The following is a 23,250-nucleotide window of genomic DNA, read 5'->3' as shown; positions in this document are numbered from 1 at the left end:
CAATATAATTATAGGAGATGCAGGCCCAGATACGCCTCTTAGGAGGCACATCTAATGTCGGTGCAGAGAGGCGTGCCGATGCCACAGCACCATAATGACTATTCCCAAGTGGCTTCTGGTTTTTATAGTAGATAACGACAGCTGTGAAAGTGTTTGTATTAATTACAGTGTATACGGGAACCTGACGTAGGAGTTCATGGATGAATATGGTCATGAACAGATTATTGTGCGTGCGGCTCATCTTCCTCTCCAAACGCACCGTGGGCCTGATACTGAGATGTATGTTAATCCGATGATTAACTTCCTTCTCCGATGTGGAGTGGTCTGCGTCTGTGCATAACCCATTGCGCACATGTGCAGAACGGGTCCTGCGACCTCCCGACGTTACAGCCTGATTGACAATCTGCAGCGTTTGGGGGATTGAGTAGGGGCGTGGCTGGTCCTCGTACCCGGAACACGGGGGCATCTCGCCCCTGTTTTCAGGGAGGTACGAGGCCAGAGTCTGCGTTGGTGGATGCAGATTCCTGGCCTCTAAAGTGACCAGCACCCGGTAAGGCTGCGTGAAGCTTCAGGTCCTGCAGCCTGACCAAAGCAGCAACCATTTGCCGGTGATTTGTACATCGCTGTTACTGATAATGCAGGACTTCAGAGAGGTAAGTATTGAATAAATGAGTGCAAGGTGGGCCCCCCTGGACCGTGTATACCGCACACCCTGCATCCATTATAGATACGCCACCGAATGCCTACTGTACCCAGCAGAGCAGTGCGAGATGTTTCGCGGGCACATCACACAGAACTGAATCTATGGGCCAAATGTAATAGGGTGAGAGATTAGATCATTTGGGAGTTTAGCAGTAACCTCTGCCACTTTTCAAACTCGGCCAATGTAATAGAGTCCGAGACCATGGAAACTCCCCCAATGTATCGACACAGAGAACATGGAAACTCACCCAATGTAATAGAGACAGAACATGGAAACTCGCCCAATGTAATAGAGTCAGAGAACATGGAAACTCAGTCATTGTAATAGAGTCAGAGAACATGGAAACTCACCAAATGTAACAGTCAGAGAACATGGAAACTCAGCCAATGTAATAGAGACATAGAACATGGAAACTCACCAAATGTAACAGTCAGAGAACGTGGAAACTCAGCCAATGTAATAGAGTCAGAGACCATGGAAACTCGGCGAATGTAATAGAGACAGAACAGAGAAAACTCGCCCAATGTATTAAGAGACAGAGAAAACTTGCACGTTTTTAGACTAAAAAAAACTCACGATTTAAACTCTCATCCAGATGTTTTCCCATTTTGAAGATAAAACTCAACCACTGTAATAGTGTTACTGCTAAACACTCACATCTTCTAAACTCTCACCCTATTACATTTGGCCTTATGTTTCTATAGTGATGGTTAATCGCGCTTTCGCATCTCCTCTCATTCTGTCCACTCATGAAGCAAATTAGGGGAATCCTCTAATTGAAAGACAACAAAGGAAAATCCAGTCCTCCTCCAGAACGCTGAATAGGCTGCGAGCGTCAGCGATTGGAGACGGGCCCTCCTAATGTCTATTTGGAGGGGACAGGGCAAAACAAAGGCAAATTGTTTAAAAGTAGGTTTCCCAAGGCAGATAGCAGGATAGGGATACTGGGATTGTGTAACATAGGCCGCTTCCTCTGTCCCTGCTCTCCTGTGTCCCGCACCAGCGGCTCTCCCTAGATAACCACGATGTACACGTGGGATTCTGACAGGGGCACCTGTAGACATCAGTGAGGTTTATATGATGTTCTGTATCTCCTCCGTTCATCTGAGTCCTAGCTGTCAAAAAAGGAACGGATGAACGAAGGTCTGTGTGCGCAGGTCCTAAACCAGGGAATGGGTTTCAAAGTCTGATGCTGACCTTTGAAATGATGAACCATTGGCAATTAGCAAGTGAAAGTGCTATACTTAAATAGATGGTGTAGGAAAAGAAAAGAAAATTATTTAAAAGAGAAGAACTTTAATGAAAAAAAAATAATAATATTGTATGGGAAATAAATTTAATTCACCAAGAAGACTTTTAAATTAATCCTATATGTTCTTAGCAAGATTTATAACAGATGTACGATATGTGGGAACTGCTTTTTGAACACCCCAGACTGTCAGATATACAATAAATTCTATTGGGAAAGAACTATATTGGGGTTCCAGAACAATGGCGTGCTGACGATTGGGGCACTTGTTCCATCAGATGCGATGTTTATGCGCTATAGTCTCTGCGGACGCCACACAGCAGGAGATTGGTGACGTGTAGGTTCCGGACTATAGATAGACCGTAATTAGATAGACAATGTCTAGACAGACACCAGATACCAGATGTTAGAAGGACAAAAAGGTCGACAGGGACGAAAAGGTCGACACACAAAGCACTATGCTCGCTCCCGGGCTGGATTCCTCCATACGTCATAGCATGCTGACCACTTACTGCTCACTATATAGTGCACAAGACTCTATGCTGTAAGAGTACAATGTAATCTATAGTAGCTGGTGTTGGGTCCATTACAAGATTACCTGTCACCTACACACATCTGCAGATTACCCAGATATTGGAACAGACCACATATAATATGGCATCTGTGTAACAGACGGTGTATTATAGCCCTGTACATTCTATATTCCCATTTCCTAGATCAGGCCTGGCCAACCTGTGGCTCTCTAGCTGTTGTGAAACTACAAGTCCCAGCATTCCTTGCCACAGTTTTGCTATTAGGGAATGCTAAAACTCTGGCAAGGCATGCTGGGACTTGTAGTTTCACAACAGCTGGAGAGCCACAGGTTGGCCTGGCCTGTCCTAGATGAACACTTGAAGTTCTCCATCTTCTGGGCAGCAGTGAATATTAAGGAATGTAGAGGATAGTGGGAACCTCCCTCGTACTTGCAGGAGTGCGCTTACTGCACTGGGGAGAGGCGTCCTGTGACATCACCACACCGTAAAAAGTCTGCCAGCTTCCAGCGCACTAGCCGGAAATGAGAGGAGCTCAGATGTGTCCTTACTAAGCTTTGCTAAAATCGCACAAAAGGCCGCTCTGGCTCGCGCCACAGTATTGGACGCAGTAGACCGCCATGTTATAGGCTGTTGTCTCAAAACATGCTTGTTCCTCTACATCAAATGTGCAAAAAAATAACACTTTGAATTGCATACAATTTGCACAAATATTAGCAAAATGCAGCATCATAAAAAGTAGCATATTATTAGGGGAAAAGTAGCAAAGAGCGTGAAGACTAATCAACATCCCGTCTGTACAGATGAGTGACAATGCGGCCAAACGTGGAGAAATAGGCTATATTTACGCATATAATTGTGCAATTGGAAGAGCTATGTAAAGTATAGTACAATAGTGACAGCAGTGCAATAATACAGTAACGTACACTGGAGAAACCGCACGAGATCTCGCGCCGCTCTAGTTCATATGTGTTGCGCTGAAAGCAAAACGGAGTAAGGACACATCTGCACAGCCGCTCCGACAGCGAGGCCATTTTAGCACTTAGGCATTAGGCAAAGAGAGAGGGGCACAATCCTGCATGTGGTAATAAGCACACACTGCAACCAGGCTCTCACCACTGATGTCACATTCTTCATGATGTCACTTTAAGAGACACAGGGGCGTGATTCAGAGACGTACGCTAATCACACGGGTCTTTGTGCGCTGCGGCTGTGTGATCGCATACTAATGACGCAGGAGGTGTATCGTGTAAACAGACACCTTCTGCCGCCTTCTCTGATCCGCTGGATGCATCCAAGGACGCAGCATCGGATCAACTGCGTGACCATCGGCCGTCTCAGTAACCTCAGGTTACTCAGGATGACCGGGGAATTCACGCTGCTGAAGCCAGGTCCAAGGAGGCAGCCACTGGCTTCAGCTCGCCCCAAAAAAACGGGGCTGGACACACCTCCGTTTTCTGCAACGCTGCCTGTCACCGACCCCAAACGGCCGCAGCCGCGTCCAGGGCGCTGCGCTCGTTCACGCAGAACGAGATCTGTCTGCACATGTGGGTTTGTGTACATCTCTGAAATAGGCCCAAAGATCAATGAAAACCGATGCTACATAATCCATGAAAACCAAGCGACATGAGAGCAGCCTCACCTCCTGTGCCCAGCACCTTCAGCAGCTCGAAATTCTCAATCCCCACTTTCTCTGCATGTCCCGTCAGATTGGCTGCAAGAGAGAAGAAATAACAATGACACAACCTCATCGGACATAACGCGGGCGCCAGAGAGCCGCCGTCTGCTCCTCCTAATCACCTCTCCCGGTATCGATTGGAAGATAATTAAATACGCCCTGTTGTGAATCACGCCTGAAATCCAATAAAACAAAGTGATACTAAATCAATCAACATTGGGTTCATTAAAAATACAAAATAAGGTGTAAAACAGCAGAGAAAACTAGGGGCGCCCCACACACAGTGCACCAAATGTGATATAAATAAGGTGAAAATAAGGTTTTGGTGTAACTGCGTACCCACAGGGGAGATATAGACGGGGACATGAATAAGGCTCTCTGTGATAGTCATCTGGTGTGTCTTCTTTACCAAACGTAACCTCCAACTACCAAAAAGACCAAAGAAAATGACCGTTGTGTATTGGATTCCAGGTAATGCTGGCCATACACGCTGCAATTATCGGGACGATCTGCCCGATATCGGCGGATCGCCGCGATAATTGTAGCATGGGGGGGCGACCGAGGGTTAAATATTGCTCGGTCGGGCATGCTGGATTGTCAGGCATGCCCGTCCGATGCGATATTTACCCGGTAACTGTCGGCCGCATCGGGCAGTGTATGCCCAGCGCAGCCGACAGACAGACATTTCCTGTGTTCCTTCCTAGGGAAATGTCTCCTCCCCCGGGGGCGGAGCGCAGATGTCGGGCTATACACTGTGAGATTTCTCTCACAGTGTATGCCGCGGACATCTGCGGCTGGCAGCCGGCCAGATAAAATGTCTGTCGGTCTGACAGACATTTTATCTTGCCGTGTATGCCTAGACAATTATCAGTGATAAAACCTCTCAGCTAGATCGGCACTAGGGATCGGCGCATTAGTCGCTTACACGCATAGAGGCACATGAATCAGGACTACAGTAATTGCCGCCTGTCGCTTTTTTACCGGGCAGGATGTGGTTAAACTCTTTAGACTTCTCCGCAACAAAAACGATTTTATTATGGGAAGATGAAAATGATCAACAACTCTATTAGGACTATAGAGGCTGCCCCAATCGTTATGCTAACGTGCTAGAACGTTGCTGGGCTTTAGTCTTCCCCTTGTGGCCAACACAAAGTAAGCAGAAATTCCTACAGGGACCTCTGATAATAAGAAGATATCTGTTTGTGCTCACATCTGACTTCTCTGTAGCAGTTTCCCATACTGAGAGGGAGGCGATTTCCCACCTGAGCAGACAGAGTGGCTGACAGCTTTGCAGCCTTGCTCTGCATAAATACAGCGTGGCCTGATTCATTCATACCCAGGTGGTGTATGGCAGCTTAAACACTGCAGTCTCATATCATCTGCATCAGGTGCTGTAGGATATAATGGATTATGGCCATTTAGAGGATTTAGTAAATGAACGCTACATTCTGCCACATTATATAGTGTTCATCCTGGCACCCTGCAACTGTCACAACCCATGTAGTTCCACTTTCCTGCCTGGGGTGTTGCGCTCTGCTCTGGTGCTTCTAGCCCATGCCACAAACTGCATAGATACATACCAGAGTGTGCTAGAAGCACCAGAAGCAGAGAGCGGCACCCCAGGCAGGGAAGAGGAACTGCACAGGTACTAGAATGAATACTATTATACCACAGTATTATTGCTATGTAAATGTGTAAGTTGTTTGCTTCTTATACCCAGTTTCCACTGCCGCTAAATCCTGGGTTATTTCCAGGTCAACCCGGGTCACCGCTCAGTGGAAACGGCTCCTACAATAAAATCTCGGGGCGACTAACCTGGCATTCCTTCCCGGTCTCGAGCAGGGTTTTACACGGGTAAGACTCGGGTAAGGCTCGGTGGAAACGGATATCCCGGGTCTTCCAACCTGGGACCCGTTCAAAGCATAGAGAGAGCCGCATTCCTGGAGCTTGCAATAATGTCATCTCTAAGTGACATTATTGCCAAATAGGGGGAACCCTACATATCCCGGGTCCAGCCTGCGGTGTAAACGGGGTTCAAGCCACTGTGACGCGGTTTGAAATGAGTGTTCAGGTACCCGGGATCTTAGTGGAAAAGCAGTGTTAATAATCTAGTGGTAATGTATTTAATATGAGGACCCTTGCACACAGCGTTTATATGCTCCATCTCCGTCTGACTTGTGTTTGTAATGTGCGTACACAGCATAAATCTCATTCTATTCTGTGGTCCAAGTAATGATGGTAAGTATTCCATAACACCCTGTCTCATAAAGTGTATATAAAACACAGGCCTGATTGTTAGTTCAGCTTTATCTGTAATAAAACTTCCTCTTGTTCCCCAGTTTTAAATAATTCTGCCTACTCAGGGAAACACTTTTTTAAAGGTAATCCAGACAAAGTTCCACAGCAAAACGTCTGTATAGAACTGATTGCGACACCACTACACTCCCTCTCTGACGCAGTCACACCTCTGCCGCACCATAGCCCTGCTGCCCATCCCAAATTACCATTGGCGTTGGGCGGTATGGTTTCCCATGCTAGCTGCGATGTGATTGGCTTGTCGGGAGGGGAGTCGCAGGGATACCCTGCTTTGCTCACATTTCAATATCTTTATTAATTATTAATGAGGAGGAAAAAAACAAATGAACAACTCTGGGGAGCTCAATTCATGTCATTGGCCTAATCACTTCCCCTGTAGTTTCCACGTGTAGTGCACAACTCAACTGACATGACACGAATGGGCCATTGAAAAGAATGGGGAAAACACAGCAGGTCACTTATGTAACGGTTTGTGATCTTGTTTTTTCAATGATTCTCTCCCACAGCGATCAATGCAGATATGGGACGTGCTTTATACACACGGAAATGGGTCAAGCTGCGTTCGAAGATGACAAAACAGCGCCACGGCGAAAAACACAAGTATGGTTGCCAATGTTTACAGACACATAAGGCTAAATTTACTAAGCGGCGGTTCTGGCGTCATTTGGAAACCGCCGTCAATCAATGGTGGTTGCTAGGTCTAATTGACAGCATTTACTAAAGACTGATTTTGATGTCTATACTGAATCCCCCGTCGATCCCCGGCGGTTTCTAGATGACAACCCGCCGTGGTGTGTTCTGACAACGAGCCGTGGTGTGTTCTGACAACGAGCCGTGGTGTGTTCTATTCCACAGCGGTTTCTATTGAAAGCTGCACAATAAAACAGCGCGTCTCCTATAGCGTTACCCCCCCCAGCTGGTTCAGCCTGGTGTTGGTTATAGGAAAATAGGGGGAACCCTACAATGTTTTATCCCCCTATTCTCCAATACCGGACTTAAGAGTTCCGGGGCCGGTTATTGTTTTAATTGAACAGTTTCTATACTTTTAAATATACCAAAGCCTGCACAGATCATCGTAATCTGCGCAGTGCGTCTCCCAAACTCGCCTGCCACAGACAGGTCTATTGTTTGGGCAAGTTTGGCGCCAGGTTTATGGCAGTTTTCAAAACACCCGGGGTTGCCATTGTATTCTATTCTTTCTATGGTCTAAAACGTTGGTGGTGCTTTGATATTATGTTCTATTCTATTGTGCGCTTTCACGGCGGTTTTTGTCTTAGTAAATCGTCGGATAACACAAACGCTGCCAAACCACCGGGATTTAGAACCGGACATATAGTAAATTTTGCCAATAGAAAGGGTTTTATTGTACATGTGCTTCAATGATGTGTACGTGCATTACAAACAAAAGAACAACATAACGTATAAACACCGGCGTGTAGGGGTCCGGGGGCCAAATACTATTATCCGCTGATGTGCAGTTCATTACGAGACAATGTATATATTCACAGAACAATAATAACATGGGGGTCACGATGCAGGGATTATTACATGTTCTAAATGTTTACATAAAAAATGATGAAACATGTCCTAGAGCACAGGTTCTCAAACTCGGTCCTCAGGACCCCAAACAGTGCATGTTTTCCAGGTCTCCTCACAGAATCACAAGTGAAATGATTAGCTCCACCTGTGGATCTTTTAAAATGTGTCAGTGAGTAGTGAATACACCTGTGCAACTGCTGTGTGACCTGCGAAATGTGGCCCTGATTCAGACCCGGACGCTCTGACAGAGTGCTCGCACTGAATCAGGGCCGGGCTATTGGGTGACAATAGCTGTGGGTGACAACCCACAGCTATAGCGAGCGGCCAAGAAGATGGTCGCGATGGTCAAGACCATAGCGACCATCAGGCTTGCGACAAGACCCTTGTGGTAGAGTCTCGTTGCCGCAAGCCCCAAAGAGATTTCGGCTCTAACAGAGCCGAAATCTCTCCCACTGACATCACTCGTGATGTAAGTGGGGCCGCCCCCAAACGGAGGCATTCACATGGGATCGCCTCCGTTTGGACAGCCACTCCCCCGGCCCGCCCACCAAAGGGAGCGTGCTGTCACAACATCGACAGCACGCCCCCTTTGGTACGAGACCCGGAGCGACGGATTGCCCGTCGCTATCCGGGTCTCGCGCATGCGCACGACGGAGCCGGCTCCATCGTGCGCATGCGCACTGGCCCATCATCGACCCAGTTGCGAGCACTCAGCGCTTGCGACCGGGTCTGAATCAGGCCCTATGTCAGTAAATAATGAGTACACATGTGCACCTGCTGGGTGACCTGGGAAATGTGTCAGTGAGTAATGATTACACCTGAGCACCTGCTGGGTGACCTGGAAAATATGACATGTGTGGGGTCCTGAGGACCGAGTTTGAGAACCACTGTCCTAGAGGGACCATTCACCTCTTTACCCAGCGTAGGGACTGAAGATGGAGGGAGGTGTGGTCCTCAGAGGGGACAGGATAAAGACACGGGGCCCAGAGTTATACGGGTACAGGAGAGTGTTTAGGTTGGAGAGTAAAGACTGCTGGTCACGTCAGTAACCCCCATTAGGGACAAATGCTTGTTCCGCAGACAGCAATGATGGAGGTTGTAGTAGTGCAGACAGAACTGGCACGCTGCATAGCATTACTGGGCGCTACATGATTAAATATCACTTCATCATGACAGACGCTCCAAGGAAACGAGCGGCTCAGAATATCACTGAATAGCTTCTTATGCCGAGAAGCCTCCAACATCTCCATAATGCCACCCGTCGCCTACACGGCCCACAAACTGAAGGAGGAGGAAGAGAATAGTTTCACTGTTTAACGTCTTAAGACAATTCCAGGGCTCTCACCAGCATCTTATTGTTCCTGCTATACTCAGACAAATGCTCTGCAGCAAAACAGAACTTCCTCTGCTAAAAACATCATTCTGTGCTGTACTGCCGGGCTGAACGCTACAGAGAAACCTGTGGCTTCCAGCTGGTGTGCAACTACAAGTCCCAGCGCACCCTACCATACAGTGCCAGAAAACGTGGAGTGCAACATACTGCACAAGCCTGAAATAGGGTATAATGCCCCCCTATTTATAGCGCTAAGCACCCCACATAGAAGGCCCTGGTCATTTTACAGCTAGAAAGGGTTCAAATAAAAAATGTATCTCCTATGTATCTTCTCTCTCCATTTAATTCCGCGTGTTACTGGGAAATCTGACGGATTAGTTTCTAAAAACATCCAACTTTGGCCGGGGCTTTGTATGCAACGAAACACAGATTAGCAGAAACCTTCAGAGCCTATAAATTCTCCACATCTGGTGCCTGATAAACAATGTACCTCTACAAACAAGACTGTGTTCCCTCTCTGTACTCCTCTCAAATAAATACACAGAGACCACTAAACCTAAAGCCAAGCCCCCCTATTTACAGACGTCTGTGTGTGTGTGAAAATAGGAGGCGATACTTATTGGGCTAACAATGCTTTATAATATATAGAAGAGCTATGTCAAACTTTGATCAGCATGTGCGTGTAAATACAGGACTGCAGGTCATCTAAAAAAAGGAAGTAAAGCACCAGTTAAACCTGTGGGACATATTTAGTAGCCTGCGAGTTGCAACAAGGCCTGAGATGTCAGCGATGTAGCCACACGATAAGGGAAGCAATCGGGAAGCCGACTGCCTAAATACCGGCAGCCGGCTTCCCGACTGTCATATCCCAGCAAGGGTGAAATGCCGGGCGTCTAGATGTAGACGCCCGCATTTCCCCGACGCCGGGAGACCGGCGCCCAGCATCCCGATCGTAGGGATGCCGGGTGCCGCGAGCGGACAGCCGCGGGGGGGGAGGGTTAGGTTTAGGGCTCCCGGGGGGGACTTAGGGTTAGGCACCCCCGGGGGACTTAGGTTTAGGCAGCGGGGAAGGGGGTGGTTAGGGTTAGGCACTTGGGGGGGAAGTTAGGGTTAGGCACCCCTAAGGAGGGTTAGGGGGGTTAGGTTAGGTTAGCACATACTTACCTATCCACGATCGGGATTCCAGCGCTGTCGGGCTTCCGCTGCTTCTAACTCTGCTCTTGTCGGGCTGTCGCTGACGGGAATCATACCCATTCCCACGATAACAGTGGCAGGGTTTTCAAATGCAAAACCAACTAACTCTCTACAAATCATATAAATGGCAGAAATCTCGGCACTTGTTGCAACTTGCAGGCTAGAAACTGTGGGCCTGATTCAGAGCAGGAAGCTCTGAAAGAGCGCTCGCTCTGAATCAGGGCGTTTTTTTTTTTTTTTTTGGAGCAGCCTCCTGGCCGCTCGCATAGCTGTGGGTGACCACCCACAGCTATAGCGAGCAGCCATGATGATGGTCGCGATGGTCAAGACCATCGCGACCATCGGGCTTGCGACGAGACCCTTGTGGTAGGGTCTCGTTCATCGCAAGCCCCAGAGAGATTTCAGCTCTAACAGAGCCGGAAGATCTCCACTGACATCACTCGTGATGTCAGTGGGGCCACCCCCAAACGGCAAGCGTTCCCTCGGGAACGCCTCTGTTTGGGCAGCCACCCCCCCGGCCCGCCCACCAAACGGGGCGAGCTGTCACTCAACATCGACAGCTCGCCCCCTTTGATGCGAGACCCGGAGCAACGGATTGCCCGTCGCTAGCCGGGTCTCGTGCATGCGCACGACGGAGCCGGCTCCGTCGTGTGCATGCGCTGTGGGCCACCATCGACCCGGTTGCGAGCGCTCAGTGCTTGCGATCGAGTCTGAATCAGGCCCTGTGTCCCTGCATCTATAGGGAAAAATTAACACAATTTTTATTTATTTATTAACAGTTTATTATATAGCGCAACATTTTCCGTTGCACTTTACAATTGGAAACATTTATAGAACAAAACAGGATAATAACAGACAGACAGACAGAGGTAAGAGGACCCTGCTCGCAAGCTTACAATCTATAGGGAAATAGGCATTAATACACAATAGCAGCAGAGGAACAGGGACATGTATCGGAAAACAATAAAGGAGCTAATTAAACTAACTTTCAACTACCCCTCTTCATATGGCAATGGCTACTAAGGGGTAATTACATTAGCCTCGGTTTTATGGCCAGCTTCAGGGAAATTAAATGATTGTTTTCTCCTGCCTGCGGCAGGTAACATGAATCCCTGATAAGCTGCCTCGCTTTCGCGATTGCCAGCCACAAAAACACATAGGTCCGAGACCTTATCACAGAACCTAGGTGTATTCACCCGAAAACGGGTCATTTTTTGTTCGAATAAAACAGGATCCAGTTAAATTGCCCTAAGGCAAAAAAAAATAAAAAATGCGGTTAACTCCCTTTTTATTCACCCGAAACAGTAGTACAGTAGTAGTATACAGTAGACCAGTAGTACAGTAGTAGTATACAGTAGGCCAGTAGTACAGTAGTAGTATACAGTAGTACAGTAGTAGTATACAGTAGGCCAGTAGTACAGTAGTAGTATACAGTAGTACAGTAGTAGTATACAGTAGGCCAGTAGTACAGTAGTAGTACAGTAGTAGTATACAGTAGGCCAGTAATACAATAGTAGTATACAGTAGGCCAGTAGTACAGTAGTAGTATACAGTAGTACAGTAGTAGTATACAGTAGGCCAGTAGTACAGTAGTAGTATACAGTAGGGCAGTAGTACTAGTATACAGTAGGGCAGTAGTACAGTAGTAGTATACAGTAGGCCAGTAGTACAGTAGTATAGAATAGGCCGGCAGTATAGAGAAGGCCAGTAGTATAGTAGTATAGAGAAGGCCGGCAGTATAGAGGAGGCCGGCAGTATAGTAGTATAGAGGAGGCCGGCAGTATAGAGAAGGCCAGTAGTACAGTAGTGTAGAGGAGGTCGGCAGTAGAGAGGAGGCCGGCAGTATAGTAGTATCGAGGAGGCCGGCAGTATACCGGAGGCCAGTAGTACAGTAGTGTAGAGGAGGTCGGCAGTATAGAGGAGGCCGGCAGTATAGTAGTATAGAGGAGGCCGGCAGTATAGAGAAGGCCGGTAGTACAGTAGTATAGAGGAGGCCGGCAGTATAGAGGAGGCCAGCAGTATAAAGGAGTCTGGCAGTATAAAGGAGGCCAGTAGCACAGTAGTGTAGAGGAGGCCGGCAGTATAGAGAAGGCCGGCAGTACAGTAGTATAGAGGAGGCCGGCAGTATAGAGGAGGCCGGCAGTATAAAGGAGGCCAGTAGCACAGTAGTGCAGAGGAGGCCGGCAGTATAGAAGAGGCCGGCAGTATAGTAGTATAGAGGAGGCCGGCAGTATAGAGAATGCCGGTAGTACAGTAGTATAGAGGAGGCCGGCAGTATAGAGAAGGCCACATGCTGGAATCATGTACACACGAGCAAGTGTCCCAGTTATTATAGATACACTATTGTGCTCTGCCACACAAAGGAGTTTGGCAAATATTAATGCTGCCCAATAATGGGTTCATTTGTTCTCAAGATACATCTAATGGTGGGTACACAGTACACGATATGCTCCCTGAGCGATATCGTGTAGTGTTGTCCCCGGCAGGCTGTGCTCAATGTCGTTCAAGACATTGAGCACAGCCGCTGAACGATATCATTAACGATATCGTTCAGCGCCGGGCTCTCTCCCCCATTCCCTGACATGCAGCAACCTGACGAGATCGTCAGGTTGGCCTGCATGTCAGCCCGATGAACGATGATGACGAACGACCCGCGGGAACGCGCGTCGTCGTCATCGTTCATCTTTTTGGGGTTAAAAATGGACGATAAAGTGGACGACTGAATGATAACGATATCGTTACCGTTCAGTCGTCCACTTTATCGCCCAGTGTGTACGCACCATTAGGGGAAGAAGTTGCTGCTTTTTATCGCAGATGTAATGAATGGGTGCAAGACGGAGCAATTTAAATGTTGCTTCGATCGGGCGTATGTGCCGCAGCTGTACGCATACTTCAGAGGCGACGAGCAGAAATACGCAAAAAATCCGCAGTTTGGGTGCCCGAACGTCAATCTAGGCACCCTAACCAGGACCGCTGTACGTGGCTAAACCAGGTGCTTTTGGGCTCGACAAGCGTGATAATTAATGGGCGCCCAATTAATTCCCCCCTTAGTGTTAAAAGTACAGAAGCAGTACGCCTCTACACATGTAAGGAGAATTGCACACTAAGGGGTATATTCAATTCCCAGCGAAAAGTCCCGTACTTTTCGCATGCCGGACTTTCTGCCTACATTGCTGGTTTTCAATGCGAAAAAATATCGCGCTCGTGCCCGCTTTTCCCCATAATCAATAAGAAAACGGCAAAAAACGGGACCCGGCGAAACTCTTACATGCGAAAAGTACTGTCAGATTTGGGGAAATCAGCCTGACACCCCCCAAATAATGTTCTGACATTAGGGTGCACTCTAGATACCCCCGAGTAGCCCTGCTGATGGTATTTGGGGTACTTAAATGCTCTCAATAGCTGCTATTTCGTGTCTTTGCACAAGTGGTGAAGAATAGTATTTAGCATTTTTCGCTAGTTTTTAAGTTTGTCCCCCAACTTTTAACTTTTTCGCCCCAAAAATGAAAGTACTTTTTTGGGGTGATCTAATTATTTTTTTTTACTTTTTTTATTCAGTTTACCTTTGGGGGATTGTCCCAAGGGAGCAGGGGGGTTTCTGCAGCTTTGCACCCCAAAACCCCAATTCTGCATTTCCCAACACCTATTCATAGGCGAAACGGTCTTCGGAAATGTAATACAAAGGAAACTTTTCGCATTCCGGAATGACGTCACTCGCGATACTTTTCCTCACAAACTGACTTTTCGCACCTAATTGAATTCGGCCCTAAGTGTTACTTGCCCAGCTGTAACTAGCCAGGTTTTCATCATTCCCCATTACAGGTTGATAAGATCTGCCAGTAAGGTATATAGGGTCTGATTTAGTGCTAATGCTCCCGCAGCTGTGGATGTGCGAAAATATGCTAATGTATTGGGGCGCCCATCAGAGCCATCGCCGCTGTCCACAACTGCGCACACAAACGCAGCATCGGATGTAGATTGTACGAACATCGACTCCTTGAGTGAGTCTATAGCCACTCAGTACCGAGACGCCGGAGACATGTTACTGCGTACCAGATCGCAACCGCAGGATGTAACACGCCCCCAAAACGGTCGAGAAGCGCTGCGTTTTTATGCGACATTCCCCATTGCCTCCCACAAACACTCCCTATCTGTCAGTCACACAGCGGATCAAGATTCGCAGCGTGCGACTACGTTACTGCGCTGTGACGCATGTGCAATGGCAGGAATAAAAATCGCTCCATCTGCAAACACATGGCCACGGCGTAGATCTCTGAGTCAGGGGCATAGACAGGACAACTCCACCCACCCTGCAGACACATAGTAGCCTCAGCTTGGCAGTGGGTGCTAACAACAATAGAGCCGAGACCAGGGTCGGACTGGGCCACAGGGGAATCCCCCTTTGGTGGACCCCATCCCCTCCTCTAGGGATCAGGTTGAAGACTGTGCACTTGAACTATACATTAGTTACATTATACTGCGCAGGACACAGGTGTATTTTCTATAATACATTGCTGTTATTAATCTGGTACATTACCATGCATGCACTAGCAGTATTCACTATATATACATTTTTAAGGAGCCCAGTCCATGCACTCTCTAATGGTTAGCCACGCCTATGTGCAGGCTGGCCACATCCCCTTTAAAGACTGGCCACACCCCTAAATATAGGCCCCTACTTCGGTTTCACCCTAAATATGCTACCAACCAAGCAACATGCAGCAAACTAGAAGCCAAACACTGTGGTGTTTACCCATAAGGTACAATACACTGCAGCCTTATCGGCCCCCAAGATAACATAACGCGCTGTTCCAAGCCCCTAATCCCTCACCAGCGCTGGGTACTGTCATTTAACACTTCTGCTAGATGGAAACGAAAGTGGCGAATTTTAAGTCTTCAGATGTGAAATTAAAGTCCTATTTATAAACACTATGAATATTCATTACCCCACACCAGAGATCGCAGCTAGCCCAAACAATGAAATGAGGAGCAGGTTAAGGGGGGAGAGGGGGTCCTCAAATGACATCCATCTCCTCATCAGTCTAGGAGCTGCAAATCCAGCAATAAGACAGCATGTGGGGAGGGGGGCTCTGTGATCCCTGCGCAGGAGGAGGACACAATCAGTAACAGATGGGGGGATAAGACGAGAGCGTGGCTTCACAGACAAATGGCAAACTCTCAATGTATTCATTTCACATCATAACATTTACTGAGTGTACCGACAGCAGCCAACACACCCGACAGTCGCACAGAGCTCAGTATGCCAGAAAAGGAGAATTAATCCAATGACATGTCACATGCAAAATGTATTTTCCATTAAATATAGAGTAACACATATGGGCACAGATTACTAAACATCTAGAAGATGCAAATAGTGTATCGCCGATACCAGATTTCCGCCTCTTTAGAAGTAGTGGACAAATCAAAACCTTTTTAGGGGTGTAAACTGTGCTCCCTCTCTCAATGCTGCATCTCCTAGCTTACTGTAAGCATCTGCGCAGACTTCCATTGCTCGCCAAGAGTACGATGGGCGCAGATATGGGAAGCTCCTCTTCGCAGGCAGGAGTCATAAAAGAATACGTCCGTTTTCACAGGTCAAAAATCAGAGACCGAGTTGCTGTGACACCAAGTAACGAGTTATAAGCTAAACAATATGCGCCAGAAGCTTTGCGGCCATTTTCCCTGTACTGCGCATACGATGTAAAAATGTCCGCCACGGCCATTTTCCAGTTGTTTTACAGCGCCGGACACCCGCGCTGACGTGGGACTCCGGAGAGGTAAGTAATATTATGGGTGCAGGGTGTGTGCGGTGCGGGGCCCCCCTGGACCCATGGGCCAGTGTTCCCCGCACATTCTGCACCCATTATAGATACGCCCCTGTAACCCGATGGACGGGCCAGCTCAGAGTCCAGATCTTATTCCCACTGAGACCCTCTGGGACGAATTGGAGCAACGGGTGCGTTCTAGGCCAACCCAACCTTCTTCAGTGTTACAGTTGTTTACTGTATTTAAAGCCGGGTACACACTGAAGCGATGTCGGGCTGATATGCCGTTTCGCAATGACATATCGCCTACATCGCTCAGTGTGTACACAAGATTGCGCGCTCCCGCGGTTGCTAGCGGCGGTCATCAGGTTTGATGTGCTGCAATTCAAACCCAGTCAAATCGCTAGCGGCCAGTTCATTGTTAATGAATGACGTAATGGTAATCATTCCGTTGTTCATTAAAGTAATCCAGTATGGACGCACAATCACTGTTCACTGGCATTTGTTCCGATGTCGGAATGAATGCCCGTCGCTCCATTGTGTACCCAGGATAAGGCGGAATGGCAGAACATACCGCCTGCTGCTGTCCAGGAACTTGTGGACAGTTTGCCAAGAAGGGAGTCTGCAGTAACCACTGCACGTGGTGGGCTACAAAGTCAATAAAATCTTGGTGATCTATTTGCTGTCAGTGTCCAATCACTTTTGTCTACATAGTGTAAATATAAAGCCGCCCAGCAAGTGTGGGCTACATGCAACAGCAGCCGGTATTTACCCTGCATGTATCTGCACCCCTGCTGTTGCCGCATAGTTTGCTCCAGGTAGAAGGTTACTTGCTTTTTTGCTGTGCTCCCAACTGCGAATCAGCCCCTTCTGCGCATGTCTGCAAACGTGTGACACGGTCAGTCGCTCTCTCCGAAAAGAGCGCCAAAGCGCAGCGCAAATGCGCGTTTAGGACATCATGCCCCCGCCATTCGGCAACTTCTCCAGTTTTGACGCTTAAGCTCATGGATTTTTGGGCTTGAAAGGTTAACAGCAGGTTTGAAATGTCTGAAGGGATGGATATTCTTTGCGGAGTGCAAATTAAGCGCATTAGCGTGCCTACGTTTACACCCGCATGTACACTATTGCCATCGCAGCAGCGATCCCGTACACCGCTACTCTGCAAAAATCTGCAAATGTCGCAGCTGCCGGGGATTGCATTGAGACGCCCACCGGGGGCGACAGCGTACAAATACGCAGTTTGGTCGCAAACCCTTCGATTACCTTGACGTATGCACACTGGGACTCAAGACTCATGAACAGTAGCAAAAAAATTGCTCCATTTACGTAAACGCCGGAATAACGGCCACCTCTCAGTCAGGGCCAATGAGAAATGAGATAAAGAGGTGAAGACCGTGCCTTTAGGGAGGTGCTGTGCGCACTGAGAGAGTGAGCATGGTTATCCCTAAAAAAGGATTTGCTTTACCACTACCTCTAAAGACGCAAAAATCCTGATATCAGCGATAAGTTATTTGCATCTTCTAGTTACACTTTTGCAGAAAACCCCTCTCTGGGGTCACTCCAGGCACCATAATAATCTATATACTAATCCTCTAAGGTCTGTCCCGTCTCTTACGTACATGCGCAGTGGTAGCCGGGGCACTCGCCACCTCTCCAACGGTTCCCACTGCTAGGGAGACGGGGAAAAAGACTGTCGGCGGAGAGGAGAGGGCAGAATATACAGCCACGGGAAGGAGGGGGTGGGATGGAACCAGGGGGGCAGAGTTAGTCAACGGTGGGTGGAGCGGGACGGTGGAGCAGGACGATGGGGAAGTAGAGAAGGACAGAGTGGGGGGTTGGGCGGGACAGAGAGGGGGACAGGGGGTGGAGCTTAAAGGAGCAAGTTACAGAGATGGAGTGGGATGGACCAGCTTATAGTGGGGGGGGGGGGTGGAGGTAGGTTGAGGTGACCTGACATATGCCGGGTCCCTTAACTAATAATAATAATAATAATAGTAGTAAGCATTCAAACACACAAAAGTGACACATGCAATAAATACAGCCCTGAGGTCCCCTCACCTTTGTGATTTAGTTTAAGGCATAAGAGGACTGAGCAGTATTTTGGAGGCAAAAAAGAAATGGTGAAAAGAATGGATATGGTAGTTGGCGAGGATTTTGGGAAGAAGTAATTCTCCTGCATTCCCAGCATGTGAAAGTGATTGGACTTTCCTGGGAAAGCGGCCACGTACCTTACAATACACTTGGCGGACAAATTGGCTATTAAAAAAAGAACGTTGGTGCACAAGCAGCTGGTAAATAAATTCTGCCACCTCAGGGGCGCGTGAGGGCATGGTGTAACCTCTCCATTAACTGAATGTCACACAGGGGTCTATTTACTAAGCTGTGTTAGGAGATTAAGTAAACGGTGATAAGGTACCAGCTAATCAGCTCCTAACTGCCATGTCACAGGCTGTGTTTGAAAAATGGCATTTAGGAGCTGATTGGCTGGTACCTTATCACCGTTTACTTTATCTCCTAACACAGCTTAGTAAATAGACCCCATAGGCTTTTATACACAATGACATAGATATTATTACATTATAGAAACTATAAAACACGTATAGAACTCCTCCGCACGTGAATGGTATTTCCTAGTAACTCGTACCAAGGCGCCAATAACAGCCTTTTCATCTAGGCAAATCCTTGTGATGTCTTACAGACACATTACGGATACAATATGGTAGAAAACGCCATTGTTCCCGTCACCTGTGACTATCACAAATCTGCGCCTATCTAACAACAGAAAAACTTACAGTATTCCTTCACATTTTGATCAAATCATTTCAGCTCACATCCCAGGATGCGGGTCCCCGTGTTTGCAAATTCTGCGCGGATATGAAAACCGCGGAGCAGACAAAACATCAGCTAACGGTCATAGTAACACTGACAACAGCGATTTGTTTTGTCTGCATCCATGTGGAACATTTATAATGACATGTGACCGATACGCCGCACAGCGAGAGCCAACTTATTTCTTCTCTATTGTATATGGGATGCTGGGTCTGCTATAGGACGGAATGAAAAAGGACAGAAATTCCCCTTGTGATGGCCAATGACAGACAGGAGCAATAACGTAGCGCGCCGCATAATACACCGCCATACGCTCATCTCATTGCTACCAGCGTCACCACCTTGTACGGTCTCACGCTCACGTACAGATTATCGCAATTACATGTTACAAATATATTATGGGGTCTATTCAGCAATGGGGTAACGCAATTATCTTCTCCATTAATTCCCATCGCGCAGAGTAACGCACTGTAGGGATCAGCCATTGATACCTACAGTACTTTAACGTTTTTTGTTATTCAGCAAAGCAAAAAGCACTAAATTACTCGAAAAATCCTGACTTTATATAATGCCATCTCATAATGGCGTTATATGAAGAAAATACATTAAATTACCCGAAAACTGCAGGGACAGAGGGACATTTCCCCATAAGTCCCTGCAGCATGGCGTAACACCGCGCAGTCTCCGTCCCTGCTTTGCCATGACCGCTGACAGGTAAGTAACTAGCGCATGTTAGACCTGCCGAAATAGATTGACATGTCTATACAGGCTTTATATTAGGCTGTATACATGTTAAGCGCATTAGCGCTTATTTATGTGCTATTACATTTAACATTTATATATAAAAGCACATAAATATACATGTATATAGACTAATCTAAAACCTGTGTACACATGTCAATCACTTTGGACAGGCTGGAGATGCACTTACCAGTGTGCGGTCACCGCTAAGCAGGGACGGAGACTGTTCGGAAGCGCATGACTGTGCATGCACAGTAGCAGTAACAGAAGGGATTGGTTTCGGAAACCTATAACAATCCCTTCTATAACATCGCAGGGACAGTCTGTAACATCGCACCGCTGTCCCTGCTCAAAGTAATGCTGAATAGCAGCCATAAACATTTCTAATTGATAAAGAATCGTGACGATGTTGGCTGATAATATTCTGGGCGACATCGTCACTATTGCTGAATATGACAAAAATCGACCACAGATGTAGAAATAAATGCAGATCTTCTCCTGTATTCGTAGCTGGCCGCAGCACCAGAGAGTAGCTGCCGTCGCCATCAGTGCGCAAGTGCACCAGGCCGGTCCATGGTGTATGAGAGCCAGACTTCTGCGCGCGCGCGCACACACACACACACACACACACACACACACCTCGGAGTAGCACACAATTCCGCCAACCACACACACTCACGCCTACGTGCAATTACCCACCCACTGAGCTGCAAGTGGAGATGCCGCTTATACACACAATATATACAATATATTGCACACGACACAACGCTGCTTTCTGGATACAGGGCCTCATTCAGTATGGGTCACTACTGCATTTGCAGCTGCAAATTAGCACGGAACGGAGCAGCGGAAATATGCTAATGCTCGCAAAAGCACCGCTGACATAAAGACGCCGACATAAAGATGCCCACTGCTGCTTTCTCACATCCGTCCACTGTCGCTCTTCTGTGTAAACATCGGTACCAACGACGCACATCGACCACTGACGCAGCGTTTACACCAGGTCCGATCTGCCGCAGATACTGCAAGTCTCCTCGCACGCAGAGAGCACTCATGCTGCGTAGACAATCGCCGTGGCTAATTTATGCACGCCCATGCAATGGCATTCAAATGGACAGGCACGCCGGCGTTTTCCCAACCACTCCCCCATTACCACCCCCAAACGCTGACAGCGTGTCCCTCACTCTGCGATGCATTCCTCTGTGCGTCCATAATCAAAGCGCGATCACAGCGCACGCGCAGTGTGACTTATATGCATACGCAATGGCTAACAATCGCTCGATCTGCGCACGTTGTTGCATTTGCGTACGCTCCTGAATGAGCGTCACAAACAGCAGAACAGAGTAGTGTCGCAGCCCATGGGAATAACTCGGACAAGCCCACCTGCATGGTATAACAAGAAGTTTGGTAAATAAAGCAGTGCGGTTTACTACTAAGGGCCATATTCAATTAGCCGCAAAAAGTGCCGTTTGGAGAAAAGCTTTCGCGGATTTGGGAGTAAATTTACTAAAGTGAGAGTTTTTAGAAGTGAGTTTTAGAAGAGATGTTGCCCATGGCAACCAATCAGATTCTACTTAACATCTAAATAGCACCTTCTATAAAATAATAGCTAGATTGGTTGCTATGGGCAACATCTTATTCTAAAACTCACTTTAAAAACTCTCACTTTAGTAAATTTACCCCTTAGACTTTTCGCCTGATTTTAAAGTATCTCCGTAGACAATTCCAGGGGTTTCGCCCAAGCAGAAAAAAAACACAGGCGAAAAGTTTGCTCTATGTATAGGCAGGAGTGCAAAATCTGTATTTTGGTGTGCAAATGTGGGGATTTGGTCCAGAACCCTTTGGACCCCCCCCCCTTTTTTAATGTCTAATCAATCGGGAAACAAAAAAAAAACCATTATCTTTTTTAGAACACCCCAAAAATGACATGACAATTTTGGGGCGAAAATAAAATTAAAAAAGTGTTGGAAAGTGGGTAAAAAGTGGGGGGCCTCGTAGTTTGGGGGCTATATGGATGGGACAGGTGTTTTTGGGATTGCGAGAGGCTGCAGCAGGTGTATTTTTCAGATTTTTTAAATCTTCACTTTAGACATCAAAATTTGCTAGTACCCATTTTCATGTACCCCAAATTTGACCTCAGTACTTATTTTTCTCAAATGAAATTGCTTTCTATAATTTTCCAGCACTTCCGCATATAAGCAGATAACAGACAATTCTGACACTTTAAGAACACAAAACACTTTTATTAGAGCTATTAGAACTCTTCTATGTTGATTTCTAATGTTAGTGCAGCTTTTCCTGGGGTACAGACTGATTTCCCCAAAACCTTAGTGACTTTTCGCCAGTTTCACTTTCCGACGATTTCGCCTGTTTGCCTTTTCGTGTCTTTTGGAATTGAATACGGAGATAAGCGGGAGCGCACAGGGAAAAAGTTTTGCCTCAAAACAGGTGAAGGCGGTGAAAACATCGCGGCTCGGCTTTTTTGCGGCTAATTGAATACGGGCCTAAGCCGGCTAAATCAGAAGCATTACATGTGGGGTCCAGTCATACCGATCTCGATATGAAATGAATAATTAAAGGTGCGGTGAGGAAACCATCCGGTTTTGAGTCGGACGCGATGTAGGATGCAGGCAGGTGATTATTTCCAACTGCGCATGCGCCTCTAACTACACATTCGTCCAGGGACCGTGCGCACAGTCACAGGACAAATCGATCCGCATATGTATGGGCATAAACGTAGCTGGTTCATCTTATGGGCGTGTTATGGGGGTGCCACGGACGTGTCGCTGAAGTATCTGTGAAATCAGACGCTTCATCGCTCTGACAGCCTCTGCAGCGAGGACCTGACTCAGAAACCGACACTATTGTCGCTGCAAATTAGTACGCAGCGGCTGTGTAAATCAAAGCAACTGCGTAGAAAGACGCATCATCGGTCACAGATCAGTCGATAACCGGCCTTCTGAGTAACCCAATGGTCACGCAGAATGGCCGTGGGGACTGAGACGCCTGAGCTATTTTTATTGTATACAAGATGGCAGTGGAAGGTAGAAGCACGCCCTAAAAACGGTTGCGACACCCATGTGTTCGAGTCACCCCCCCCTCTGTCGCTCCCAAACCGTCCCTGCCTGTCAATCACTTTGCGAATAAATTGTCACTGCGAGCGACATCAGTAATGACACGTGGTATGCGCAGATCGCGGATAATCGCTCATCTGAGTAGACATCGGCGCTGCGTCCGTCTCAGAATCACCGGGCTGCTGCAGGTTTTCATGGTGCGACAGATGGTTGCACACCCAGCGGGTGTCTCAGTCCTCACACAGTCAGACACGTGGCTGCACACCAGGAAAGGGCTGGTAAAAGTATTTGCATAAAGT

The 23,250-nt window shown here is 47.5% G+C and overlaps 1 protein-coding gene across 2 annotated transcripts in view; it reads right to left on the bottom strand.

Moving 5' to 3' along the window:
* The window catches only part of RPS6KA5 (ribosomal protein S6 kinase A5), a 121,256-nt gene that overhangs the window by 90,139 nt on the left and 7,867 nt on the right, over nt 1–23,250 (bottom strand). For both annotated transcript variants that reach the window (XM_088455563.1, XM_088455562.1), the window contains exon 2: nt 4,125–4,196. Coding sequence is in view for 1 of the 2 variants with exons in the window: in XM_088455562.1 (XP_088311688.1) it covers nt 4,125–4,196 (72 nt within the window). In the remaining variant the exon portion in view is untranslated. The remainder of the gene's footprint in view (nt 1–4,124; nt 4,197–23,250) is intronic.

The sequence above is a fragment of the Taudactylus pleione genome, unplaced genomic scaffold (genome assembly GCF_031769625.1).
Source record: "Taudactylus pleione unplaced genomic scaffold, aTauple2 ptg000660l, whole genome shotgun sequence".
Classification (NCBI taxonomy): domain Eukaryota; kingdom Metazoa; phylum Chordata; class Amphibia; order Anura; family Myobatrachidae; genus Taudactylus; species Taudactylus pleione.
Note: the sequence above shows the minus strand (reverse complement) of the source record. Positions and strands in the feature narration are given on the sequence as shown.